The 24,060-nt window shown below is 42.5% G+C and overlaps 1 protein-coding gene across 2 annotated transcripts in view; it reads right to left on the bottom strand.

Moving 5' to 3' along the window:
* Window positions 1-24,060, bottom strand: part of FGD3 (FYVE, RhoGEF and PH domain containing 3) — a 177,106-nt gene that overhangs the window by 28,018 nt on the left and 125,028 nt on the right. For both annotated transcript variants that reach the window (XM_019536933.1, XM_019536934.1), the window contains 7 exons: window positions 18,846-18,984; window positions 17,148-17,206; window positions 11,392-11,538; window positions 10,179-10,271; window positions 8,695-8,774; window positions 8,263-8,293; window positions 7,697-7,798 (listed from right to left, as the gene is read on the bottom strand). In XM_019536933.1, coding sequence (XP_019392478.1) covers window positions 7,697-7,798; window positions 8,263-8,293; window positions 8,695-8,774; window positions 10,179-10,271; window positions 11,392-11,538; window positions 17,148-17,206; window positions 18,846-18,984 — 651 coding nt within the window. The remainder of the gene's footprint in view (window positions 1-7,696; window positions 7,799-8,262; window positions 8,294-8,694; window positions 8,775-10,178; window positions 10,272-11,391; window positions 11,539-17,147; window positions 17,207-18,845; window positions 18,985-24,060) is intronic.

Below are 24,060 nucleotides of genomic sequence, written 5' to 3'. Positions count from 1 at the left end.
GGTTCGAAGACGATCAGATACCGTCGTAGTTCCGACCATAAACGATGCCGACTAGCGATCCGGCGGCGTTATTCCCATGTCAACCGGGGGCCCGATCCCGGCCGGGCGGGAGTTCCAGGAGGCCGGGCACGATCCAATTGTGCCCATGTAAGCATTTATAAATGATTCTTTTAAGACATGCAGGAAAATACATAAATATATTTTAGCAATGTATTTAATTAAACCAAAAATATCAATTACTAAACACCACAGACATACCACATGCAAAAATACTCTGCCTTAAACTTGAGGAGAATATTCTCTAAGGAAAAGGCTCTATTTATGATTGAGTCCCCTATGACATTCATGCATTTTTCCTACAAGCCCTTCAGAAACATATAAAGCATAGATCTAACATTCTTAGACAATCTTAAGCTTCAGAGAATTCACACTATGTACTTTACTCCTTACAATTTCATTTGAAAGCAGTACATTTCTTTGTTGTAAACAAACCAGGCTGAAATAGTATAATTGTAAAAGCTGTTAACTCTGATTTTTTTTTTGGTGGCTATTTGTATCCTAGCACAACTAAGAAACTGCTTGGAATGAACACTGTGCATTTGCAACACTGAAAGCAAAGACAAGCCAACTGGGTATAGATGTGGTCTGGATGCTTGCAAACTTACAATAGCAGAGTAGCAGAGTCACACTACCCACTAAAGGCTAAAGGAAGGATCACACCTACTCAAAAGGATGAAATCTTTGTTCACTTCCCTATATCCAATCAGGGGAACAGGCGTCTGTGAAGACAGGCAACACTATTGTCTTTGGAGAACATTTAAGGAGCAAACTGGGTCTCTCAACAAGAACCCTATTTAGTCAATTAAGGAGCAGCCCTGAGACTTTTCCTGTAATCCTGCTTAGCAAGAAGGATAACACCTGTGACAGGGTTTCAAGAGAGTGTATACACTGCTGGGAGGGAATGTGAACTTTGACATGGATATGAAGAATGCTCCCCAAGAAGAGGTAAAGCATCCTAGCTGTCTTACAGTGCCTCCTGGAGCCCCAAGCCAAAACAATATGTATATACAACACCTACACTTTCCCAGAAGCACTCTCCAGCCTTGAGATACAGATCTCAGAAGAGCTTTACTAATATTGGTTCAGTACGCCCTACCATTTCCTCAAGTACCATGTCCCAGCACTGTTTTCTGTCCCACTTTGTTAGGCAACTGATATCTGCTAGTCTCTTAGGCTCTCATCTGTGTTTTAAATGCACCTTCTAATAATGGATCAAGCTGTATCCAGCTCACCAGGCATCAAATATTTTTTCTCCAGAGGGAAACAAATAACTCTATGAAAAGAAACAGTCTCACTCCAGAGAAAATGTATTTTGATCTTCCTTCCTTGTGGAAAGTGTAGATGCACTTCTGCCAATTTGCCTAGTTAAAGCCCTTACGTTACTTTCAACATTTCCAAATCTGTTATACAGACTGGTCATTTTTCATTTATTTGTCCAAGATACTGCACCAAGAGATGAAAATTGATGAAAATTCCTGGGCATCTAACTAATCACTGGACACACAGCTGCCAGATCCTGGGAGGCCGGCTTTCACTGAGCTCAGTGCTTTGCCTGAGACACACCAGGGCTCTTCCTTGGCTGACGTCCAATATCACATGCATTAATGCTTCTCACACATCACAAGCCTTTAACTTTTTGAAAACAAATGGGGAAAGTAGAGTGGTGGTGGCTGGGTTGTTCTCGGCCTGGAAGGAGGTAGGCAGTGGGGCCCCGCGGGGTTTGGTCCTTGGACCGGTGTTAATATCTTCAGTGATTTGTTGAAGGCATGGAGAGCACTCTCTCCCAGTTCTCAGATGATACCAGTTTATGGGGCAAAGTTAATATACTGGAGGGCAGGGAGCAGATACAGGCTGACCTGGACAGGTTGGATCAATGGGCAGAACGAAATAGGATTCAGTTCAACAAAGATAAATGCAAGGTACTCCACCTAGGGAGGAGGAAGCCCCAGCACACCTGCAGGTTGGGGGAGGACCTCTTCAGCAGCTCAGAGGCTGAGAGAGATCTTGGAGTCATAGCTGAACATGAGCTGGCAGTGTAATGAGGCCATCAATAAAGCCAATCGCACCTTGTCGTGTATTAGCAGATGCATGACCGACAGATTGAGGGAGGTGATGCTCCCCCTCTATGCAGCATTGGTTAGGCTGCAGTTAGAGTACTGTGTCCGGTTTTGGGTGCCGTACTTCAAGAGGGACACAGAGGATCTGGAGAGGGTTCAGAGGAGGGCCACTTGCATGATTAGTGGTCTCCGTGAAAGACCCTATGAGGGGAGGTTGAGAGATCTGGATCTCTTCAGCCTTTAAAAGAGATGGCTGAGGGGTGATCTTATAGCCGCCTGTAAGTTTATCAGGGGAGGACAGCAGGGAATTGGTGATGCACTGTTTACCAGAGCGCCCCAGGAAGTAACTAGGAATAGTGGGTACAAACTACTGGAGAGTAGATTCAAGTTAGACATTAGGAAGAATGTTTTTACAGTAAGGATGGCCAAAATCTGGAATGGGCTTCCAAGAGAGGCCATGGTATCACCTAACTTGGAGGTGTTCAAAAGGAGGCTTGACAGTCACCTGGCTGGGGTCATCTGACCTCGGTCCTCTTTCCTGCCAGGGGCAGGGGGTCGGACACAATGATCCTTCATGGTCCCTTCCGACTCTACAGTCTATGAATCTATGCTGTTTAGCAAGAGATGATATTTATGAAGCTGTAAAGCATGGTAGATGGAGACTGAAAAAATGTGCAGGCCCTTCTCCTGAAAGAGTCCATGCTGCAGTGGAACCTCAGAGCACTCAGACTCCTTGAAGCACCAGGGATGTGCTAGTGCTGAGAAGGACGCAAAATAACAGCCAGTAACTAGGCTGGATCTTTACCCATTCCAGAGGGTGAATCAATTATTAGTCTGGTACTTGTATTGTAGTAGTGCAAAGTTACAACCCCACTATTCCACATCTGTGCAAACATACAGTAAGAGACAAAAGGTGATTGTGAAAACCAGTGGAAGGAGTCAGAAAGGGAGGATGAGGTTAACAGTGACGGCGAAACCCACATCTGCAGATGGGCTCAGAGCCTTTGAAGGCTGTAAACAAACAAGAGATATTCATGGAATATGTAATCATTGCTGGCCATCTGCACAGCCTTTATCAGTCAGTAATTTCAATCAGCACAATAGCAGAGCACAATTACGACTGAATAGTGTCTCCCAGCCCCTAACTTAGCCTAGCTTCCTCCCTGAACCTCTCATATCCCCTCTCCTGGCCATTTCTAGCAGAGGTCAGAGCTTGCATGCATATTTTCAGACTTGAGAAAAAATGTGACATGTACAACTATTCACTTCATACACACAATGCTTTTACCTCCATGCTAGTAACTAGATCCTGCAAATGCATGCCATCCATGTGCAAACCGGGGCTCTGCCATAGCCCATTAATAAAGCGCTTTCATCAATTTTGCTATAGTATAGTAGAGACACAGGCAGAACCTAAAAGTCGATCCCTCCTGTCCGATTTGCACATGCAAATGTCTGTTTAAGCCTGCAGAAGACCTGTGCACACCTTTGTAGATGACAAGCAGAAAAGACAACTGGAGGGTTGAAATTTGGATCTGATTTTTATAATTAGACACAGGATCTCTATTTCATAATGAAATCTTCAAATCCTAATTGAAAACACTACCTACAGTAGCTCTGTCCCATGCTGGGATTCAAGCTCTAGACTAAGGTTGGTCCTTTTCTTTCTGAAAGTGGAAAGAACTGGACATGATCTGGCAAACATAAGGGGACTCATTTCTCAGGAGCTCAGGAAGAAGTGGCATGCAGTATCAGCCCAGTTTTCAAATTTGTGTGTTCTTACTAAACCTATTGTGGAACTGAAGTGTTTGGTTTGAGACTAATTTACATTGCTGTGGGTAAAAAACCTGTGTGTTATTAATGTCTGATCTTGGCAAAGCACAAGGCTATGGAAATTCAGTTAAGACAAGTATTAAGAATCATTTATATACGAGACTGACTCTTGTACCTTACAGCAGCCACTATGAACTTCAAATTCTGCATAAACATTGTAACTTATCAGCCACCAAGTACTAAGGTCCTGGAGTAGGAAGTCTCAATATACTTCTGCTTTTTTCCTCCCCATCAGTTTGTAGGGCCCAGTATCCAGGGTTCTCAGAGAAGAGTGAGCAATGGCTCATTCCAATCTAATGCAGAACCGTGGATCACAACCATGGATCACAACAGAACTCAGTGAACTCTTTATATGAATTGATACAAAAGTAAAATACAGGTTGTGAGAACATAGCCATTCTGCCCAAAATCTTCTAATGAAGATGAACTTATCAGTGTAATAAAACTGCTATCCTGAGATTGCCCAGTTTCTTTATTCACACGATCACATGCATCTCTTTTTGATAGCGATTTGTAGCACATTTAGCTTGACATGAGAGCCTGAAGCTGATTATGGTGATAACCCAACCTTTTCAAAAAACTGGTATAAAGAAAATTAGTATGTATATTGCACTCATATCAGCCAGGAAATGAACTAGATTTCTTCCCTGCTTGGTTTTTATGAACTCCTAGAGTATAACATGTAACTGTTTTATTAGCAAAATCCTAAAATAAACTGGAACTTAAAAATATAATATTTTTATAAAAGACAAGCAGACAGTCTCTAACTGAACAAGAGCAAGACTGCCAGTTAATTCAGCTATTTATCAAAAACGACACTGTATTAGAGCATTTTGGCTCTGGCAGTAGCTATGCAGAACCCAAATATTCACTGGCAGTTATTTTTTCTTTGTTTTTTGTCATATTTTAAATGGGATGTTATCAAGTGATTAATAAATGTGCAACGTTGCTTTTTTTGCAGAATGCTCCTCAAGGGTGTCCTGTCCTCACATACAAGTGAGATACCAATGAATCTGTTGTACAAGGGAGAGCTAGGACAGGAAATGTCCCCAGGACTCTGTGTAGATGGATATGGCCTCCCTATTTTGAGATCTGCCAGGCTAGGGACAGACATTATACATAAACTGGTTTATACCTGTAACAGAGCATAAGTTCAGTGCACATAAAACCAGTTTGAGAATGGCTGAAACTGGTTTGAGATGAACCTGGTTGAATGTAGTATCAGACTTAACTGATATGGGTCAAACAGATTTATGCAATATCTGTCCTAGACTCCTTCCTGGTTTAAGTTAAATCAGAGTCCCCCAGCATCCCACATGCTTTACACCCCTGAGCTGGGCTGTGCTGTCTGCTCCAGTGGAGCAGAGTTGACCCCACTGCTCTCCTTCCTAGCCAGAGCACTATGACTGCTATGGCTGGCTGAGGGACTGCAGTGGCTGCCAAGGTTCCACCTGCTCCCCCTTCTCTGCTCTCCCATCTTTCCTCCCCCACGTGGCTGCTCAAAAAGGGATCCCCACTCCTGCCTCTCTTCCACAGCAGGGGCCCTAGCGCAGGGACCCAGCATCTAGTCATGCCCCCTCCCCCCCATTCCATGCTAGATTATGTTGAGAGGTGTCTGTGTGGGTCTCCAATTTCACTGGACCAAAGGGCAGGCAGCTAGTAGCTTGCAAATGCAAATGCACCCTACAGATAAGAAGAGCTTGAAACTAATGAGAGAGATATTTTCTTTTGTAGGACTTGATGGGCTGATAAACTTTTTTCTGACAAGCAACCTGTTGGCCGCTGGCTGCAATCTGTCAGTCTTCAAGGGGGGATAAAGAAAGATGTTAGAAATGACCTGGTTTGCAGACAGTATGAAGAAGCAGGGAGAGGGAGACTGGAAATCCCAGTATCATCAACAGATGCAGGGTCTAGCAACACTCCCACCCCCTGATCAGTGAGCAGGGAAAAGCCTTGGAGGGTGCAGGCAAGGTCAGGGTATACACCCATCCCTAATCAGAGCATCCTGCAGGGGCCTAGCCATGCCCCCACCTCAGCTCAGCATGGTTGCAGGGAAGGGAGGGCTGCTCCAGCACCCCCGGCTTCTAGCCTGAGCCACTGAAGGCATGTCTGAAATGAAATGCAGGCACATCCAAACTGGTTCAAGTTTTGCAGGTTAGACTAACCTATAATCAACCTGTAATCAATTCAACCTCAGGATTTTTAAATGTCTGTCCCTAGCCCCTGTGTCAGGGACAAGCCACATGACCTTTTATTTCAGGAACAAACTCTACTTCCAAAAGGCAGCTGTGCTTCAAGTTCTTCTGAAAATTTCTTCCTCCAGTGCCCTCTCCCACTCTGGCTTTGGTCAATGCCATCATTTCAGTGACTGCCTTCAATCAAGCAGCAGAGGGGACATTATTATCGTCTTCATGTGATCACAGTAACTAAAACCCTTATGGAAAGGTCTTGAAATTAGATAGAGCTGAGACACAACAGAAATCCCTTAGGTTTCTACTCTTAGAAATGTATAGAACTTAATATCGCATTTACTTTTATTCTAAGACAAGTCTGCAACCCCCAGTCAGCATGGGGAGAAAAGCTCCTCATCTTAGATTTGTATACAAAGCAGAGGGGGGAGGGAACAAGGGTGGGGGAGGGGAGGGGAGCAGGAAGCTGCTGAGGCTGCAACTCTGGCCCTGAGCCCAGGTTTGGGCCAGAATCAGACCCACAGAAGCTGTTTGCCTCTCTCTTCCAGTTGCTCACTTCAGCTTCTGCCCCCTGCCCCCTCCCACTGTCAAGCACACAGGGTACAGGGAAATTCCATCCCCTGCTTGATCAATCAGCAGTGCCAATACTGGTGCATGGCCCAGCAAGGGTCAGACTTCCACATGCTGTGCTCCAGGGAGGGAATAGACCCCAAACAGCATCTGACAGTTACATGGGGAGAAAAGGGGGATAAAGAAGCAGATACTGCAGGGAGAAGTGGGAGAAGAGGCAGAGGTTTTGGGGAGCAAGGGAGAAGGGGCAGAGACTGTGGGAAGTTGTGGGGAGGGGGTGCCAGATAAGACAGGAAAGTTTTATGCGTAACAAGTTCAAGACAACCCTCCAATAATTAGACTATCTATCTGGAAAATTATCCAATTTTACAAACTTTCCATATATAAAATCTAATTATTGGGGGGTTGTATTAAATTTAGGGTCAATTTAGATTCGAGTAAATATGGTAGATGTTATTTTTTTACAGGTATTTCAGAACAGTCATAGAATTCTATCGTTGAGATGCATTTACATTTACAAATGATAGTGCTATCAAAACTGCGATAAAGATCTAAAAACTGCCATATTCCTTAGAACTCTTTTAAAATAAAACAGTATGAGAATCTCCTGACAAAATACATGTCTCAAAAAAGATAATAAGCAAAACCCCCAGTCACACAAACATCATTCCAGACAGCCAACCACTCATAATATTGAAGAATTCACTTGTTATGCTAAATGAGCTACTAGTCTGAAAAACATGACTGATGGGCCTCTGCACTGAATTACTCTGATAATATATTTTGTACCTGCATGGTTGGATAACTATGACTGATCTGCATTTCACAATAAAAAAAATGGGGGCTGACTGCATACTAATGTAACATAAAAATCAAGAACAAGACTATTGTATTAAAATAGCATTGGCTGTATATCAGGCCAGGGTAAAGGATATGCAAAATATGGAAAGGAAATATATGTAGATACGTATTCTCTCTCATACTTACTGATGAGTCAGGAAAGTGCTCATCTTCTTGAGAAAAAGAGCTATTAAAAGCTCTAAATGTTTCACTGTTCTGTTTATGTTTTTCAATTGTTGCTTGAATTACCTGAAATATGAAAGGAAGAACAAAAACACATTACAATATGCGTCCTGGAAAAATTTTCTTATGGAAACTGTTAGGATTATTGCTTCACTGGAAAACTGATATAATAAAAAAAACCCTCACTGCCAAAGTTCTTTGTTCTTACAAAGGTTTTAATCAATCAGTTTTCCACTTTCAAGTATGTACAAACATATCTCAGAAATATGGATCTCCATCTCCATTACAGACATGGAACTGTGTCTTTGGTTACACTAAGTTAGCAAATGAATCAGAATGACAGCTCAGGATTTACCAAGACTATGTGCAACTCTACCCCCTCTCCCCACAGCCCCCACCCAAATCAGACCACACTACCTAACTTCTTAAATTCAAATGCATGTATTCAAATTCAAACTAGATAATGTGAAAACGGAATGAACTGGGGGATGTAGACATTTCAATCAATATAAGCAAGTTTGTATCTTAACCTGAATCCATTCTCTCTTCTCGTCTTCTGTCCTACAAGAACAAAAAAACACAAAAAAACTTATTGCCTTGTTTTTTGTATGTTCAATGAAACTAAGTATTGACATTTTCACAACTTCACATGTATCAGCAACTTTAATTTTGAAATCAGTTATCCTATAAAACTCATGAAAAATAGACCCTAATATTATTACCAAATATAATTACAAAAAATTCATAACTTCTTGCTGCTTATTCAACAATGAAAGCAAATCAATGTGACACTTCAGTAGGCTACAACTTAATAACAGCAAATTCCCTTTTTTACATAATTAATCATTGTTATTGATCTTGTAGTTTAAAACTAGATCATTCTAGCACAATCACATCCCTAAATCAAAAATAAATGTGCATATTCATATCCACAAATTCAGAAGGCTGAACAAACATCATACCTAGCTTGTAGTTCCAATGATCTTTTTTTTCCTGTTATTGAAAATGTATGAGAGGCATTTTGCTTGACAATTTCTTGGACCTGGTAGAAATAAGCCAGTATTTCACACTTCTTCATTTTATTTCAGTCATTTTTAACAGCTCTCAAGCATCACATTCAAATCCTGAATACCCCAAGATGAGATGACTACCCAAATAATACAGCAGACAGCTTGAAATGAGAAAGGATCCCTTTCATTACTTTTTGTACTGTAACAGCACCAAACAGCTCTACTCAGAGACCAGGGCCACACTGAACTTGCTACATATAAAGACAGCAAAAAGACAGTCTGAACATCAGAGAGCTTGCAAACTAATTAAGGACTTCCAAGTTCATTATATGAGATAAACAGTTATTTTGTCACTCAACTCTGGGTGGTGGCCATATGAGGGTAAGTCTAAGAAGAGTAGCACTCAGTTGGTGCATCTATACATGTATGAGCTCTAGTTAATGCACATTAAATTTAGTACACCCACTGTGAGGTACTAGAAAAATGTGCATTAAACTGGCTAAATGAGCTTTAACTAAGGCAGACGCTCTTTAAGCACATTGGTCTATTTTAATGCACATTAAGTAAAAGGCATGGTTTTTTATGTGATGCTTCAACACACATTAAAATAGGCTAATGTGCATCTAAGCACACGTGTAGACGTGCCAGTGCTTCAAAATGAAGAGCAACTGAGAAATGATCTTTTCTTTCTTTCTAACAATTTGAGTTATTGAGAATACTATTGCACGGTGTTGCTATTGTTGTTATGATAACTTATTTCTATTACTGTAATGCCTCTGAGCCCTAGTCACCAGCCCCCATACTCTGTGCAAATACACTTAACTAAAAGATGGATATAAATCTTTTCTTACACTCTGAACTTTTACCTGCAGTTCTAGTCTACAGTATTTCAAGAGGAGAGGTTAGAAAATAGGTGGCATACTTCTATTTATGAGGTACCTGAGGCAACATATCTGAATGCTAATTTCCTCAGTAAAGCCTGAAGAGATCATAGGGAAATAGTGCACAAGCTCACATATGCCCGTGTTAGCCCATAGTCACCAGCTTCAATTGATATGCCCCTTAAGGACATTGAACTAATTTTTGTTTTCTGATTGTATTCTACCAGCCCTTAGGCCTTCAAGTCTGAGCTCATTTCCAAAGAGAACCCCAAGCTGCAAAGTAAAAAAGCTGAATACTGCGACACCAATTTAATCTGAGCATCACTGACACTGAAATCCCAGCTCTCCAGGGTGACAGAATTTGCTGAAGGGTTAGCACAGAGAGACAAATAATTCTGTGAGGAGGTCTAGCTGTCTGATTGTCAGAAGCATTACCAGTGTCTGAAAAATAGCTTCAGCCCTAAAGCCACTGTATAGCCCCTCTGCTGGCTACAGAGAAGGACTGTGATTAAGGGTTGGGGGAAGTACAAAAACAGGAAAAAAGCAGATGCGAACCTGCAAGCCTGCAATGTCCATCTTCTCTCGAACACTGAACTTCTGGCCTATCAGCCTCAGTTTTGGCACACAGTATAATACCATGCTGTTGAACTGTAATAGGGGAAGGTATAAATTAGGCAATACAGGTAAGATGGGGTTGCATTTTGACAGCAATATGATTTGGAGCACTGGTCTCCCTCATAACAAAATGCAGCTATCATAAATAATCTGATTTGCTTAATCAACCTCAAAAAGGAAAGAAATTTCTAAGGACAGATTTAAGGTATTGAGTGAAACCACTGATGTCACTATTTGGAGGAAGTGGTCAGGGTGGAAATAATATCAGGCATAGCCATTGTCATCTCCTGCAAATACTTGCAATTATTGCAGGGTTGGGGGCCTATTAGACATCTCTCTCCATAGTGTTTCGGGTCCTGATTTAAATTCTTCTGAAGAAAATTAGAGTTGCTATGCTGATTTCAGCAGAAGTTGGATTATTTCTTGCTCAAGAAGTTTAAAGAGAAGTAGCTTCTTAGGAATGGGATGGGGAACTTACTTCTCTCAAAGAACTTGGCAATTTAAGCGTGGAGATAGGAAGACATGAATGGAAGAAGTTGTCAGGGGAGAGAGATGGCAGGTAAAGAATACAAGGAGGCATAAGGCATAAGGGAACTGGATATAGATGTACAGGTTTCCCTCGCTTTATGCTGTACATGCGTTCCTGGAAAATGGTGCATAACTCGAATTTGCATAAAGGGAACCCACTTGACAATGTAACAAATAGGGCTACGTTCCAAGCCCTCGACTGTACTGACCCCAAACCCATTTTTACAAGACAATTTTGGTACTCCCCAACAGCAGACAGTGCACAAAGCACAGAGTGGTGGTGAATGTTACCATAATGGGGATGGCTACTACAGAAACATGTGTTGCAGACAACAAGTGAAGAGCACAGATCCATACAGGAGACTATTATTTTGGTGTGCATCACTCCCACAAAGCAGCCGACTGCAGGCTTCCACCACACTGATCGCATAAGAGTGAACTTACCTTGCATATAACAAATTTTTGGTATAAAAGGGTCATCACATAAGAGCGAATTTGCACATACAGAACCCGCATAAAGTGAGGGAAACCTGTATTAGTATTCTGCATTGTGATCAGAGGAAGGAGACCATTGCTGCAAGAGGGAAACAATTAATAGATGCAACACTGAATACAAGAAACTTACCAGAAACAAGTACCTATCTTGAGCTGTACCGTTCTTTGCTGAGAGTTTCTGGATATGTCCTTCTTTAATGAGTTCGTTGGCTGGGTTAACAATATCCTCCTCACCTCCAAGTCGTTCATATACTTCTAAAAGCTTGTTCATCTTTTCCTGTAGGTACAGAAGATTACAACTATTGAACAAGCAATTTAAAAAAACTACTTCTCTTGTTCATTACTTAAAATATTCTTTGCTGTGGAAGCCATAAACTATTCAGACTGGCATGAAATCAAAGATGTAGGGATGGATGTTGAAATATATACCCTTAAAAATAAACTATTATTCCATGCTCCAATACTCTCAGTTCTCTATTGTGGTTACCTTTGAGTCATTCTTTGCTTGAAGTGTAGCAATGGCATCTTTGGCCAGTATATTTGAACATGACTTAAAAGACTTTTTAGATCAGTGGCTCCCTAATTTGGGTTGAGACCCAAATTAGGGTCATGGGGGGTCCGCCCCTTGCTCCACCCCTCTCGCCTGCGGGGCTTTCCCGGTGCATGGTCTGTGGGGGGTCTCGCAGCCACTGCCCCCTGCAATCCCGGCCAGGCTTGGGCTCTGCTGGCACCGCTGGGTATGAGTGAGTTGGTGGAGGGGGTGTGGGTCGTGACCCAGATTTAGGGTCACATCAAAAAAAGGTGGGGAGCCACTGCTTTAGATCTTCATAATTTAAAGTCCTAATGTCAATTCCATCATAGCGAATCTTTGAACCACTGTTCTGTGGTAAGGAAGTAGGGTTCTTCCACTGTGCCAAGGAACACAACACACGGCCAAAGTTAGTCACCTCTTAAATCTTTCTTGGAGTTTGATTTTGATGACAAGTCAACTGTAACACAATATAAACCTTGGCCTATGCTGTCTCCCACAGTCTGGCTAAGTCTAGGTTCCCCTGCAAGATCTCTTCTATCTCACGGCAATACTTCAGCTGCTCTGGTAGTCTCACTGATGCTAATGAAATCTACCTGTAGCATGATGCAGGCTCATCCTTAGTATTTTTACAGAAGGCTGCAATCCCTGAATTTATGGTGGCTCCACAAGGGGCCTTTGCTGGGGTCCAATCACTGCCTTCCCATGCAAAATTTCGCTTATGTGGAGGACCAGCACATGGCTTATAAGTTCTCAAAATATGGTCTTAGTGCAATTTAAGTGTTGCATAGGCCTTGGTTAAGCTCTTTACACAGGAGCTAAATCTGACACTTCCGTAAACACTGTCTCTACCTGCTCCACAAGCTGTCTTGCAAGGTGACTAGATCATCCACTGATACCTGCTACCCCAAGTAGTACAGCAGCTGTAGCAAACAGAAATAGGAAACATTCTTACATCTCCAAGTAGCTGCAAAATCAGCTAAGCAACTGCAGTGTTTGGGGAGTTTCAGTTCTTTTAAAGTGGTAGCAGGTGGATGTATCTTTTAGCAGGTAGATAAATCTTTCAGGGCAAGTGTTCCAAGAGTGAAGGCAAAGGTCTATGCACAAAAAAAAAAATCATATACACACATTTGTGCACAGTACACCAAGTTATTCATGCAGATTAAGTTGGAGTTTGAGAAGTGTTTAGTGCAGTGTGCATACCTGGCACCCAAACATCATGACACCGCACCAACACCTGCCTTTACTGCCACCATGCCCACCAACACACTTAAAATCACCAAAGCAATGCAAAACCAAAAGACAGGAAACAAGCAAGCAGATCAACCAACCAGTGAGAAAAAAAGCAACGTAGTCCATGAAGAGTTTCTCTATCCCCTGAAAAGGGAGAAGAACCAGAGACTCCATAAAGTGCACAAACAGCTTTGCTATTACTAAGCTATTTAGTGTGAAAGAAATGCAACATGGTTTTTTGAAGCAACCAGTTGTGATTTCCTCCAAAATCATCAGGGGAAGCTGCAGAGATTCTTTTAATCCTACTCTAGCAGATTTAGAGTATTTTGCCACAGCTCTTGTACTTCTTTTAGTTCTGTTATGGTTACAGACTCATTTTGCATGGTGATTTGCCTGATGCTTTTGGGTGCACATACAGTGTGTAGCTGTTAGCAATTAGTTATTGGTTTCTACCTGATACAAACTGGCAGTTTCTCCATGAGAAGGGCCGCGCAGTTGCTGCAGGGAAAAAAGCAGTGGCACAAATTCATACCAGTGTTTTTTGCCCTAATACATGTTGGGGCTAGTGTGGGGAAAAATGCTCTTGGTGGGGTAGTGGAGGCTGGGGCCAGTACCTGGGCTGACCCCAGCAGCCTTGCCTCAGGTTCTGGGTGCCTCTCGGGGCTCCAGCGACAGCAATCTGGGCATGCAGAGTCTAGCTGGCAGCTGGAGCGTGGCTCTGGCCAGCCAAGCTCCAGTTTTTTGCAGCACACCCCCCACTTTTTTTTGGCACGGGCTTTTTTGGCTGGGATCTTCCAGTGTCAAGAAAACTCTGCTGCACTACAAATTAGCAGCACAGTGAATACCTGCATGTGCGATGCATACAGTTTGCAGTGCCGCAAAGCACACGTACGCGCCTATCTGGATGCACACATCCGATCTTTCCTAAGGCACTTTTTATGCATTAAATTCCGTTAGAACAGGAAAAGAGGTAGGGTGGTGACAGCGAGCAGGTAGTGAGGGTCTAGTGGTTTGTATACCACATGCATAAACCACTGAGCCAAATCCTGGGATCCTCAGTTTTCTTTCCAAGTTCTCCTTAAGGAAATTCCCACTAACTGCAAGGCAATTCACTACAGTTGGTGTTTCCTGGATGAAGATTATCTAGAACTGATTAAGAACCTGGTTTGCTATGACTATGTGGAATAAATGCAGTTACCCCAAACTTCTCAGATTTCTTACATTTGGATAGCTCTGATAACACCTCTTCCATTGATAACTGCCTCATAGGAGTGTGTGAAGTGGGCCCTATTTGATTTGGATTTGGCCCGAATCAGAGACAGCGATTGGATTAGTTGATTTGGATCACTGTCTCTGATTTGATTCAGCCGAATCTGAAGATTCGATGCTGATTCAGAGAGTCAGCGATTTGCACACAGACACAGCTTTAAATGTTTGTTCTACATACCTTGAGGTACGAGTGCAGCTAGTGAACACTGTGATGCTGGGGTGGATGGAGCATCCCACAGGAGTGCAAGGGGAGCCCTCCACATTCTTGGTGGTGAACCCAGAAGTGGACCGGACATACTTCCAGCCTACTCCCAGGTCCAGTGGGGAGCGCACTGGAGGGCCCTCCCGCACCCCCACCCCCAGCTCAGCAATCAGCACCCCCAGACCCAGGAGGCACAACTGAGGATCCCAGGATTTGGCTCAGTGGTTTATGCATGTGGTATACAAAACACTAGACCCTCACTACCTGCTCGCTGTCACCACCCTACCTCTTTTCCTGTTCTAACGGAATTTAATGCATAAAAAGTGCCTTAGGAAAGATCAGATGTGTGCATCCAGATAGGCGCGTACGTGTGCTTTGCGGCACTGCAAACTGTATGCATCGCACATGCAGGTATTCACTGTGCTGCTAATTTGTAGTGCAGCACCCCCACCCCCAGCAGATCCAGATGTAGACTGGAAGTGCTTCTGGTCCACTTCTGGCTCTGCTACCGAGTGCGCTGGGGAGCTCCCCTGTGCTCATGTGGGACGCTCCATCCGCACCACCATCACAGCATTCATGAGCCACCGGCTACCTTGAGGTATGTAGAAAAAACATTTAAAGCTGTGTCTATGTCCGAATCTCTGAATCTTTCCAAATCTATCTGAATCAATTTGGAGGGTTCCAATTCGATTCATAGAGATTAAAGGGTTTCCTGATTTGATTAGGATTCGGAGATTAAGTTACCAAATTGGGCTGAATCTCCACCGAATCTAGTCAGGGACCAAAGCTTCGCACAGCCCTACTTCCTCATTCCACACAAAACCCACCACTGGGGTAGTGGGGTATTTTTTTCATATTCCTGAAAGTCTATCAAATATCCTATTTTGATATGGCCACACATACCAAGTCCACTGTAGCTGAAATGAAATACCCGTAGTGAAGTTAAAGGCCCAATGTTGAATATACATATATTTGAAGCTATTTCTACCAAAAGAACAGAGAGTTCAAACATAAATAGACGGTTTCTAAATAGTCTTTCTCTGAGACATTTGAAAGGACTCAGACATCAGCTGGTTCCCTCCCTGTAACAGCAACAGGAAACAGCCTTATGATGTCTCAAGGCATAGCGAAGGTGGAACACAGTAATATGGCCGTCAGCCAATTTGACAAGAGGAAGCTATAACTACTTCCTTTAGTTGGGGCAGACAGAGTGTAACAAGTGTGTAACTCAATGCATTGCCAAGAATAATTTGTATTCAAAATAACAAGGCTAGGAGGCTATTTTAGAGAAAGCTGAATAGACAGGCAGGGAAAAAGAAAAAAACCTATGTAATTTGAAATTAAATAAACAGAAGTATAATACAAATTATCTGGGGTGAAAATATATGGCAGCAATTTTAATATTTCCAAAGCAATTTCATAGTAAGATAATATCTTCCAAGAATATCATACATTCTCATTGTATTTCCTTACTGAGATGCTGGACTTTAGGGGCTTGATTTTGACAGGGATGTTACTTTACCTACAAATAATTTGTAGGCACAAATAAGGCATTTATTTGATATTTTAGAAATATTAGATGCACAAATTCCTGAAGACTTTTGCACACATTCAAAAAAGTTACCATCTGCAACCACAGGGTCTATTTTGCACACAATGGATGAAATGCAGTTCTACCTACTAGACATTTTAGTGGACTTAGGCATATAAGTCTGATTCTATTCCACCCTGTTCAAGTCCCTGAAAATCCATTCATGCATCTATTTCTATAACACACCATCATCATACTCTTAATACTGAACCACACTAAAGCAGAAATGAGGAGGAAAATAGGATTGCATTTAGGTGCCTTATGTCCCTTTACACGCCTAATAAATGGAACTGAATCTGGCCAAAAGCACATTAAAACAGGTCCATGGAAGCCCGATTAAAGAACTGGCCTGATATTTTAAGACAGTAGTTGGCACCTTTTCAGGTTGTGGGCCAGAGATGGGCAGGCAGGTGGGTGATAGAGCCTGGCCACTGCCTTTTCTTTTCTCCATGGTGGCAGAAGGAGAGCTCCCCACCACTGAACGCTGCTTAAGCCCCAAGTCTGTGGGCCAGATGACATGGTTTTGAAGGCCAGATTCAGGCCACTGGCCACAGATTGCTAAATCTGTTTTAAGATGCAGAATTTTCCACAGATGCTTCAGATATTCAGAGGCACCCAACTTCAGATATTTAACACCAAATTTTCAGAAACAGGTCTGCAGCTTTGCATGCATACACTAGATGTTTTTATGCAGATAAAAGACTGCAGGTCTAAAAAATTACAAAATTACAGGTGAAAAGCCACAAGCATGCTTTAGCAGCAGAACTTGTTCATATACTCTAAATGTCACATTTTTTCTATGAAAGACAAGGATAATTTTTGTGAAGTTTTTTAATTTGCAAAATGCTTCCCTGAATTCCAGTTCTTTAACCAACTGTTTGTAGACCTGTTTTATGGTAAACGTGGGAAATAGGGCCAAGATAACTTGCTTTCTATTTAAATCCAGATATACTGTATTTGAATTTTTTTCCAGCCTCTAATAGCAATGAGAGAATCATTGATTCAACTAGGGATCTTAGTTAATGGACCAGATCATGATTCTCTTGAACAGTTTCTACTCACCATCTTTCGGATGGCTGCATTTGAATGGTTTGCTGCTGTGGAAATGAGCTCCAGCGATTCTGCAATAAAGGTAGCAGCAGTTATACATTCTAAAGATTAATAGCTTAATAGCACCATTTTTATTTGCCTGATAGGTATCCTTCTGTGGCAAGAAAGCTGTTACAGAAGAGCGACTGCTTTCTTTTTTTCCCTGAATAACAGAACACTTGTTAGCCCGAATACCTGGAAATGCATTTTCACATTTAGCAGGTCAACATGCACACAATGATATTTCACTTCACTTCTTTACACACCCAGACAGGAAGCCAAATTAAATGAGAGACAAAGTGGACAATTTAGGAAGTACTCTCCTTCAGTCTGCATGTGCATATGTTGACGTGCTTTACTGAAGCAGGGCCTGTGTGTGAATTGCCAAGGCTCACGCTACATGATAGACTCTTCTTGAGGGGATTACAAACAGATTTTTGTCTCCCCAGTATTCATGACATGTGGCTTGTATCCTCAGAAAACATTCCTAAAACAAATTATTTTTTCCCCACAAGCCATCACAAAGGTGCCCTTTTATATTTGGACAGAAGCAAGCCAAGGGGTCAAACCTGAATGCACAACGTCTCTGAGCAGAGACTTATTGTTTTTATTTGCTAACGCTGTCCTGATTTCTAGTAACACAGCATCCAGCTAGCAGTAGTTCCGCTGACATCTTCCAATGCTGGATAAAATCACCTGGTGATTACTTGGCTAGTATTTTAGTTAACTAGGGTTACCATATTTCCAGTCCAAAAGAGGACACCTGTCAGGGGGTGCTTTGCTCCCAACTCACAGCCCCCTGGTACTGCTGGTGCCCCACACTTCCAACCCACAGCCCCCTGCCCCCCAATGCCCTGCTGCTGTCCCTCACTCCAGCCCCACAGGCCCCCACCCTCCTGGTGGCCCTTACTCTCAAGCCACAGCCCCCACCCCAGTGCCCCATATTCCTGACCTGCAGCCCCCTGGTCCCCCCAGTCCTGTTGCCCCCTCCAGCAGGCCACAGCACAGAGGCTCCGACTCATGCAGGTGGTGGCAGAGCGAATCTGGCTTGGCTCAGGCTGGAAGGAAGAGGAGGGGATGCCTGTGGCACCCCTAACTCTGGGCTGGGCTCCTGCATTGCACCAAAGGCCCCAGAGGTCTCCCAACCACCCCACCCTTGAGAGCATGGGCACTAGCCCTGGTGCTGCCAGCCTGGCCATGGAGCTTCCCACCACCTCTGAAAGGGCCCTTCCACCCCGCTTCCCCACTGGAGGAGCAGGTGCCCCCCACCATGACCTGCCACAGGCCCGCAGCCTGGACAGCTTCCCCTAGGATCAGCGTGAGCGCGTGTGAACATGGACACAGGCAGTCTTCAAGCCCTGCCCTCCAACCCCCAGTCCCCATATCTGCTCCCATCAGCGGAGCAGAGCAAAATCTCAGACACTTGTTCAAATTTTTAAAAAAACAACGCTGGGCCGCAGATGCGAGGACCCAAAAAGACAATGTGTCTGGGAAAACCTGGACATAGGGTAACCCTAAGTTAACTCACTTCTCTGTTTCTGCAGTTGCCCCCTTTACTTCTTGGACTATTTGAAGTTATAAGTAAAAGACAGCACAAAATATGACTCCTCATATTTTGTGTAGTTTGCATGTAGTTCATGTTCATATGCAGATTGTGGAAGCTGTACTTACTTTCAGCATCTTTCCTGTCTGGTGACTCTTCTGGTAGTTTCTTTAGATAATCCTTGAGAAGAAGCTCATAGCGAGGAATTCTCTGCACTGGTTCAAGCATATGATGTTGCAGTGTCAGGTTTCCACACACCTCCTGTTTCTGTAACCGCCCCCCCCAAAAGCATTTTTTTTATTTATACAGTTGCTTTTAACTTAAGTTTCTCTTTAAAAAGTCACATTTGTAGCTATGTAATGAAATGAATAAAACTGAGTAGAGCTGAGATGGACAAAAATAACAGTTGAAGATAAAAATCTGTCCCTTGCTCCTCTCAACTTTTTTGAAGATTTACAATGCTATTCCCCTGTTTTCAAAATGTTATCTCTCTCCTGTTTTGCAAAAGATTCTCAATGAGGACCTGTCTAAAAATTGACCTCAAAAGTCTAAAAGAATAAAAAATTCCATGACTGATACAATTAACATGAAAGGATAAGATACCTTTTATCCCTAACTGGCATTATTGTCTGAAAAAGCACAGTGATTAAAAATACCTCATTTGTTCAGGTATAAGGGGTTAAGCAGGTCACTGTAGTCCTTGCTTTGCTAAACCAACCACAGGCTTGATCAAAAGGTAGATAATTGTTTAATAAAATCATATGCATACTCAATCAAGGAAATTCTATGGTCACAGTATTTGAATGCTTTCAAAGCATTCACATTCACAACAGCATCATCAAGTGGGGAGGTAACAGTTCCACTTACAGGTGGAGGAAATGAGGCATAGAAAGATTAGGCAACTGCTGCAGGGCACACAGGAAATCTCGGGTCGAGTCATGAACTGAACCAGGACTCCAGAATCCTGCAGAATCCAGCTTCATTATCTTAACCTCAAAAGGAATTTCTTATTCTATAGGGTTAGAAACTGACCACCTCCATTTACATTTTAATTTACAGGCATTCTTGCATACATACTGGCCAATGCCTGCTTTACCACTCCATCCAGGAAGAGCACAGACCATATGCAAACACTTCCTCAGCCTGACAAAGGGTGTTTGTGCCCAAAAGCTTGCAAATAATTTTTTTTCCTGTTTGAGTTGGTCTAATAAAATATATTGGATTTACCCAAAGAACTGTGTCTGCCTATGTCCTTAGACCAACACAGCTATGACCTATACCCCTTCAGCTTATCTAGCACTAACTTTTGGTGTATTCAGCTACTTCTGTTCAAATACTAGCACCCTGTTGATTTCTGTACTCTGCTTCTACTGATAGATCAGGTATTTGCAATATTTCTCATAAATATTACAGCCTAAGACATAATGCTAATTAGACTGATTCTGGAAGCAAGGGCTGGGAGATAATGAGACAAATGCCTGACAGAATAATATTAGCCATCTTTCCAGTAATTCTAAGATATAAATTTACTTTTTTTTAAAAACCTGTCACTGTGTAGCAGAGTGAACAATATTTCTGTTTATAGTGCCTGAGAATTTATTATCTTTCAGCATTTTACAGCATAACATTTCCCAGAAGCCATAATTGAGAGGAAAATAATTAGATTCCAGGAAGAGTAAGAGATATGCAGCATTACATTACTCCTTATTAGCTCTTGTGTCTTATTGCATCATACCCCCAGCTCCATGAGTGACAATATGCTCCTAATGCTTTTCTCAAGCTAACCTTCCAAGCCAGTCTTCTTATTGCCTTTCTAAAGATTTGCTTCCATCATGTTACAGAAAACTGCCAACAGATCATGGCTAGTTGCAGTAGTGTATGTTTCACATAACTACATTAGACTGACGCACATTCACACAAACTCTTAGGATATACTAATATTTGTAAGCACAGATGACAAAATGCAAGCACAGAGAAATGGGACATAGAAATAACTTTCAACTGATGCTCCTGTTATACGCGATTCACTAACGATAAGCAGATACGTTAATTCCTAAATGTAAGGAGCAACATCAGCTATACTAAGAGACCTTGTATCATAGCACACAGGAACCACAGGAGCAGGTCTACCTATGTACCAACCTGAGGTGGAAGATCTGTCACATACCTAGTGCATCTCTCTGTCAAGATTTCTCAAGATGAGTAACAGTGATGTTACTGTTCTACGAGAAGCTCAGGCTGAATGCTATGCATAACTTGCAACATGCACAGTTCATGGCTATGAAGAACATGAGGTATGAAGCATATAGTCTCAGTTCTAGAGGAATCCAAGCCGGTGGGAATCTATTGATATGATATGAATCAGATAACTGATTATAACAAACATCTATAAACCTCCCAGTTTTGACTGGCTGATGCCTGCATTACCATCTTCCCAACCTGCTGTGTATGTTGGTGACTTTTACAACCACCACTCACAATGGAGCTATTCCGGATACAAGACAGCTGGTGAGCAGCTCATAATCTGTGCTTGGTTTGAGATGTCTATCTTCTCTTTAATTCTAAATAAAAGGGCTACTTGTTCAGCCAGGTGGAACCCTAAACACAGCCCAAACCTCTGCTTTCTAATAAAAAAACAATAGTGGCATTCTTCCATAAGATTCACAAACAGTGCTTGGATACTTTCCTTGCAGCCAACACTGACCCATTATTTCACATATCAACTTTGAAATATCACTGACTGAACCAATGCCAAAATCATATTGTAATTTCTGCAAAGTCAACTGGGCTACATACACTACAGAAGCTAAAGATAGAATCAGCTCAAGCTTTGTTCAACTTCTTATCAAGGCAGCTCTGATACATTTACTGTGGCCATTATACTCCTTCCTGGCAACAACAGACAGAAGCACTCTTCAAAACAGCTTGAAAAAGAATGTTGATCCGGACACAATAAAAGCACTGAAGAGTTGTTGACCTCCATCTGCCTGAAGACATGGAATGACATGGTAGATACTTTTGGACTTCATTCATTCCAGTGGCAAAGCCATAATGAGCAGATCTTGTAAAACATATCAATCAAAAGTAATGGGCAATGTGATCCCTTGATACCTTCTCCAAACCTGAAAAATGAAAACTGAAGAGGTGATCAAACAAAAGATCCAGAAACAACTTTCCCTAAGCATCTGACAGTGGTGAAATGGAGCACTTGCCATCACCAAATACTAGCCAGGAAATCAAAAGGACCCTTAGGGCTACAAAAACCCACTCAGAACGACAGCATTTATCTCAAAGTCCTCAAGAAGTGTGGGCCACAGGATGAGCTTAGCTGTATGTTTAGGGCAGATCCCAAATGCTGGCATGGGGGAATAGCCTTTGCTCCCTTTAAACATGGGAAAGCACCCATAAGAACCAACATCTACCCACAGTTTGAAAGTGAATAGAGAAGGTTTAACAGTCCTGTGCTGTTTTAGTCTATCTTCAGGGGTGTCCAGCCCAAGGACCCCATATCTATCTACGTTAAGATAAAGACAGAATATTTTCAATACTGGAAGCTCTGCCCCAGTGCCTCCCCAGCTAAGCAGCAGTCTATCATCTAAACAACAAAATTGTCAGTGAGCCACTCAGTGTCACCATTTGCTGTCACTAATTTGTGAAGAACCCAAGCGTAACACTGGAGAGAACCTTGGCTTGTAAAGTTCATTTGGAAAAGCCATGCAAAAAGATAAAACCAGGGACAAGTCTCATCCAAAAACTCGCAGCTAGAATATACAGTGCGGATGCAAGTAAACTCTGAACAACAGCACAAGCATTAGCATGCTTGACTGCGGCATACCGAGCTCCATTTTGGGTGAGTGGCACACATACTGCATCTCTGGCCATGCAGCTGAATGCTGCAATGAGAATCATAACTGGAACAGTAAAACAACAAACACATGCTGAACAGTGGCAAACACACAACACACTCACAAAAATTAAGAAAGACACACATGCCACTTGGAAACTGAAAATTCCTGAGGACCTCCAGAATATTCCAAATGGATCTCTCAAGCCATATGAGGATCAGGCTAAAGCTGTTAAAAACATCTTCATTCAGTCCTGAAGCACATTGCGATAATGCTATCAACTTAAACTAATATCCAATTCCCAAACCTGCAAAAACTTCCAGGCTTCAATCTGCCTTGGAAACAATAGCCCTAACTGAACCATTTCACAACATCAGATGGCAGATGTCATCTATTTGCCTTTGGAAAATGAAAGTAAATGTACCAGGTAACTGTGGACACTGGTCATAAATTATGGACCACACTAAATTAGTAACTGCTTCAATCATTTCCCAAGTAGCATCTCTGATTCACAAGCCACTTCCAGAACTATTCACCCATTCATTTCTCTAGGCTTTGTTACTGTTGCAGATTACCTTTCTTGCTTATATAAAAGAAAGAAGCTCTTCAACTTCATGTGGGTGCATCCACACATACTATTAGCATGCAGCAATAAACTGCTTATTTCGCTTTGAACATGCGCCAGTGAAGGTTCAAACCCAGGGCTGCTCTGACCCAGCTCAACAGGCTGCAGAGGAGTTGTCTGGGGCATGAGGGCCCTCCATTGTGGAGCCAGCAGGCAGTCCCCACGCTGAAGCACCCTCGTGCCCCAGCCAGCTGGGTCAGCATCTACACATGCTAAAAAACTCTGCAGCACTACCTTGCTGCAGAGTTAATTAGTTTCCTGTGCCCTAATAGGGCCACACATGTAGATGCAAGACATTTACTGCAGACCTGATTAGTCTACCCTAAGTAAACATCTCTCATAGACATGGCCACTCTTGAGAAAGCTCAAGGGAGAACTGAGCTGTGCAATAGTATAAAGCCCAGAAACATGTGAAAATCAAAATGTCATTTTGATCAACACCCTAGGTTGAGCCTATTAAAAAGGTCATAGAGAACATAGGAGTGGAAGTGATCTCCCTGGTCACTGAATCCAAAGACTTCTATCACTGGCATCACCTCATATAATCCTTTCCATCCAGGTCAACTGAAAATTAAAGTAACTCAATGTTTGTGCCAACACTGCTCTTTAGCTTAAACAGCTCTTCTTCCTCCCTGGTGTTTAACTCCCTGACAAATTTGTATTAGTCATATTGTCTCCTGGCCTGCTTTGCTAGGCTAGAAAGCCAATCTCATCCAGTTTCCTTTCATATGATAGGCTTTTTTCCCCCTACCCAGATCATTTCATCAGGGAGTTCAAGAAGAGTGGCTGCTTCTCAAGGAAGCGATCCTCAGTGCACAAGCTAAATCTATTCCAACACGGAGGAAAGGCAGCAAGAAGGCACAGCAGCCCCCC

Source organism: Crocodylus porosus, unplaced genomic scaffold (genome assembly GCF_001723895.1).
Source record: "Crocodylus porosus isolate Cpor-Errol unplaced genomic scaffold, CroPor_comp1, whole genome shotgun sequence".
NCBI classification, from domain to species: Eukaryota; Metazoa; Chordata; order Crocodylia; family Crocodylidae; genus Crocodylus; species Crocodylus porosus.
This window is presented reverse-complemented; position numbering and strand designations above follow the sequence as displayed.